This window comes from Tupaia chinensis, unplaced genomic scaffold, assembly GCF_000334495.1.
Source record: "Tupaia chinensis unplaced genomic scaffold, TupChi_1.0 Scaffold139785_1, whole genome shotgun sequence".
NCBI lineage: Eukaryota > Metazoa > Chordata > Mammalia > Scandentia > Tupaiidae > Tupaia > Tupaia belangeri.
In genome coordinates this window covers 414,439-419,347 of record NW_006199665.1, presented here as the reverse complement: position 1 = coordinate 419,347, position 4,909 = coordinate 414,439, and the positions used below count along the sequence as shown (strand labels likewise).

General features: G+C 64.6%; 1 protein-coding gene across 1 annotated transcript in view; it reads right to left on the bottom strand.

Annotated features, from left to right (window-relative positions):
- Window positions 1-4,909, bottom strand: part of WIZ (WIZ zinc finger) — a 34,709-nt gene that overhangs the window by 6,976 nt on the left and 22,824 nt on the right. Inside the window, 3 exon segments of the mRNA XM_027765864.1 lie at window positions 57-151; window positions 2,130-2,633; window positions 3,440-3,595. Of these exon segments, the coding sequence (XP_027621665.1) occupies window positions 57-151; window positions 2,130-2,633; window positions 3,440-3,595 (755 nt within the window).

The following is a 4,909-nucleotide window of genomic DNA, read 5'->3' as shown; positions in this document are numbered from 1 at the left end:
GGGGGTGCGGTGGGGGAGCCGTTGACATCCCACTCGGTCACACCCATCTGCCGCAGGTGGGAGCGCGCGTGGCTCGACAGGCCCTTGCGGTTCTCGAAGAACTCGCCGCAGAACTCACAGCGGATGTCTCGTGCTGGCTCTGGGCCCGAGGCTAAGGCAGGAGGAGAGAGGGGCAGTTAGTGCCACACTGGCGGGGTCCCCTGCAGGCGTGTCCTGGTCAGCTGGGCGTGGGCAGCAGCGTGCCCACAGGCTGGGGTGGTGGTAGAGGGCAGGTGCAAGCCAGGGAGCTGAGGAGTGGGTAGGGGCCAGACACCCAGCAGGAGCCGAGGAAAGCTCCGGAGAGCACGTGGGCCCTCGCTCCTGGTGGAGGAGGGCAGGACCAAGACTCCACGGCTCTGCGGATCCCGACCGAGGCGGGAGGGCAGGAAGCGGCAGCCTAGATGCCACACGCTGTCCAGATCCAGGGCAGACGTGGGCCCTTCCATGTCAAGAGGCAGGACCTGCCCCCTTGGCCTTCGTTCTCAGGGAGGGTCATGGTCACAAAGGTCAAAGGCCAAGAGAGAGGGCCTAGCAGCCCACTGCCAAGCAGATCTCCGGGCAGAACCGGCCCACTGCCAAGGGTCCCTGTCTACTCCCTGCCCCAGCAGAGAGGGAGTAGGGAGGGGGCCGCGACCCCCCGGGGAGGGGCTCCAGGGCCCGCAGGGAGGAGGGGCGGCTGAAGCGAGAACCTACAGAGGTTGAGAGGAGATGGCTCCACATCAGAGGCCCAGAAAATGCCGGCGGCCGAGAGGTCCTGCTTCCCCCAGGGGCTGGCCATACCCGCGGCCTTCAGCTTGGCCTTCTTGGGGGGGGGGAGCAAGGAGGGGGCTGCGGAGGCGGGAGGAGGCCGCCCCAGCCCGGGTGGGAGGCGGAGCTGGACGCCGTCCCTCCTGATGAGCCCGTGGAGCACGTCTATGGGGGATCCCTTGGCGTCCGGGTCGCTGACGCCCAGGTGGCGCAGGTGGGCACGGGCGTGGCTGGACAGGCCCTTGCGGGTCTCAAACCAGGCACCGCACAGCTGGCAGTCCAGCTCTCTGCCCCCGTCACTATCTAAAGCTGCGGAGACAAAACACAGGGGGGGGTTCACGGCCGCCACCTTGGCCGGCCCTGGGGGACTGTGGCAGGAGGGTCTGGTGTGACTCGTTGGCTGCCCGGGCAGTTGAGGGGGCCGAGATTCATGCTGTAGGTTCTTCCTGAGAGGTTGGGGGAGACAGGATGACCTGGGCCCTGCCCAGCCCTGTGACATCCAGGTGAGTGCGGAGGGTGGAAGGGTGCTGGAGGGTGCTGGGGGGGCGGCGGGGAGGCAGTGACCAGATCCAGGGGCAAAACCTGACACGCCCAGGCCCTCTTCCTGCTGCGGGAGCTACACGGGGTCGCTGGTGGGTGAGAAGCAGGGGTCCCCATGGCCAAGGGCAGGGCTGTTCAGGGCCCTGCTCCTGGAAGCTCAGCAAGCTCCATGGAAGCAGCGTCAAGGGGACAGGAGGTGCCAACACAGGTGCTGCAGTAGGCGGGGGCCAGGCCGCGGGGTCACCCCCAGACTCTAATGCCAACAGATGTACGGGAAAGCCAGACGTGCTATGGGAAGCCCTCGCTGAACCTGCTCACTGGGCCTGGAGGGTTTCTTCCCAAATCCCCGCTTGCTAGGCCCAAAGGCAGCCCAGGTGGTAGGGCTCCACCTCTGGGCACAGAGAGAAATGCCACTACATGGCACGGCCGTGAAGACACAACAGAGCCAACCCCAGGGATCTCCAGGCTGGAGGAACACGTGTCTACCTGCAGGATCCAAGATGCTCCGCACTCCAGCTAGGGAATCCGGGCCCGTGGGAGCCCTGGTGACCTGCACCCCCTCCACCCTCGGGCGGGCTGTCTCTAAGAGTGACAATGACCCCAGTGGGCTCAGCAGCCATACCCAGCCTCCAGAGAAAACCAGCACAGTACCCGAGGAGAGGGACAATCCGAGTCAGAACAGCCCGACTGTCCCACCTGGCTGACCAAGGACATAGGCACTGCAGTCCCCATCCCCCACCCTGGGCCCTGCAGCCTGATCTAAGGCCCCTGGACCTCCCTCGGCTCCGGGGACCCACACTCACTGAGATTCAGGGGCCCCTCGTCCTCAGACTGGGGCCACTGGGCCTTTGGGGAGGCCGGCCGGGGGCTCAAGGATAGCTGAGGGCCCTTATCCTCAAGATTCTTGTGGGTCGGGGAGCCCGCCAGGGCCAGTGGTGCCTTCTTGAGGAGCGGAGAGTTGGGTGCATGGGCCAGGCCTTTGGCGGAGAAGCCAGGAGGTGACTTGATGGCTTTGTTGACGGCGGGGGCATCCAGGGGCTTGGCCAGGGCGAGGAGGCCCGGTCGGGAGGCCCCGGTGACCACTTCCTTGGGTGAATTGGACTTCTTGGCCAGGCCGGCGGGCAGCCCAAGGGGCAAGGCGGGCAGCCCCTTCTGCTTCACGAGCTCGTAGAGGAGGTCGATGGGGGCGCCGCTGCTCTCCGACTCCGCCACCCCCAGCTGCCGTAGGTGAGAGCGCGCGTGGCTGGACAGCCCCTTGCGGGTCTCAAAGCAGGCTCCGCAGACCTCGCAGGTGGTCAGGCTCTGGGCTGGAGGGCGGGAGAACAGGCTGTGAGGCCCCTGAGACCTTGTGAGCTTCTCCTCCCCCGGGGTCCAACTCACCCAGACTCCGTGGAAGTGTTTTGCATCCATCAAACCCCCTGATCCTGACAATGACCCCCAGAAGGTGCGAGGTTTGCAAATAAGGAAACTGAGGCTCAGCGAGGGACACAGAGGCACACAGCAGAAGGCAGGGCCCTTCCGTGGTCCAGCTGGAGGGACACATTTTGGATCTCTGACGCCAGGGACGCACTGACCTGCCAGCCACGTGCTTCACAAGCTAAATCCCAGCCAGCCTCTGCGGCTCCATCCTACGCAGGTTGGAGGCCCCAGCCAGTCTCTGTGGCCCCCAGCACTCCCTTGTGTAGAACCCTCATCCCTCTATTCCTCTGCTTCCTTGCCCCCCAACTTCAATGTCCCCCGAGGGCAAAGGGCCAGGCCTGCTTTGCTCCTCTCGTGGTGCTAGGGCCTGCCACGGTGCACGTCACTAACAGCTAATGACCTTAGCATCGACAGAATGGGCATCGTGAGGAAGATTCACACAGTTAACAAAGATCGGAGTCGGCATCAAACCAGGTCTGACGTGAGCTCCTGACCACCAGGCCCGTGCCCAGGGAGGGTACAGCCCAGGGCCACGCACACCTGGGGTTGCAGAAGCTCAAGAGTGAACACAGGTGGGTGTCTCCCCGGCGCCGGGGGGAGTAAGCCACGGCCCCATGCTAACCCCAGCCCGAGTCCCCCTGCGAGTGTGACCGGCCTGGCCAGCACCCCCTTCCCTGCCACCTGGGCCACTCACCCTTGAGGTCTGGCAGAGGAGCCCCCCCCCCAGCCACTCTGCTGCTCAGCCGACTGGCCACCTGCTCCAGGGCCCCAGGGACAGGCAGGCTCTTCTTATGGAGCGGGGGGGAAGCCAGGTCCATGGCCACCATTATGCTTTCCTCAGGACCCAGGCCTGCGGGGTTGGGGAGACAGGCTCAGGCCAGGCCAGGCCGAGGCCCGGGCTGTCCACCCCCCAGAAGGACCCAGAGGATGGCCCTCCTGCCTCCTTCCGCATCCTTGGTGCCAGCTTGTACTCTGGGAGGCGGCTTACCCCATAAAAGCTGAGGGTCCACCCATAACCTCCAGCGACCAGTATGAAGCAGGGATGTTGAAGCTGCCCCACCCCGCCCTTGTCCCCCAATACCAGAGACTGGCGGCAGCTTCTACCCACCGTGGACAGGTCGGGGACGCAGTGCAAGTCTGAGCCGAGAGACTCCCATCCTAGGGGATCTCAGAGCAGACATCTCTCTGGGCAGGACTTGTCAGGGGGAGCATCCGTCAGTCGTAGGGGTCGGGGTGGGAGGGGGCGGTCAGAAGGGGAATTGGAGAAAATAAGGATCAGGAGGCCAGAGAAGCAAGGCAGAAGCCCAAAGGTGGCTTCTCTAGACTTGGGAGAGGGGAGCGTCTCTATCAGAGAGGGACGGCTGGGGTTCAGGGCTGCAAAGAGGATGGGGGCCAGGGGGGTGGTCTGTGCATCCCAAGCTGGGCCTTAAGTGTGTGGCGGGGTGAGAAACGGGAGCTAGGGCTGGCTGGGACCTAACAGAGCCAGAGACGGTGAGAATCACAGAACTTTGTCCAAAGTTTCTAAAAGCTCAGATCAGAACAGGAAGCTTCCCCAGGTGAGTGCAGAGGGACTGGAGGATGCGTTTTTCTCCGTCTGATAGTTCAGAGAGGGGGTGGAAGGGGGGGGCTGGCAGGCCTGTGGAGCCCCAAGATGAGAGTCCAGAGAAGACTAGAAAGCTGGGGATGCAGGAACTGCGCGCATGTCAGATGCGGCCTTAGAGACATTAAGATGCGACCCCGGCGGGGGATCACTAGGTCCCCCAGTTGAGTATGAGTCCCACAAAGAAGTTTGGGTTCATACAGAAGATCCGCCGGGGAGGGCAGGGGAGGGGGTCACCGGGGACCAGGACCTCTAGGACTTTGTCAAAGTCTCCAGGGAGGGTGGGCGCGTCTGTCAGATGGGACAGGGAATCCTAGGGGCCGGGCCGAAGTGAGTTTCCGCGCCGGGGAGACCGGAACTGTGGCGAAGGCAACTCCCCAGGCTCCAAAGGGGATAGGGGACTTCTGTCAGGCGGGGCGAGGGTCCGAAGTTGTGGCAGTGGAGTGTTTCCGAGGCCCGGGACCCTGGGAGCAGCGACAGGAGGCCTGGGGCCCGCGCGACTAGAGGGCCGAGGGGGAAGCGGGGTCCGGAGACTGGATGGCGGGCGGTAGGGACGGGGGGGGG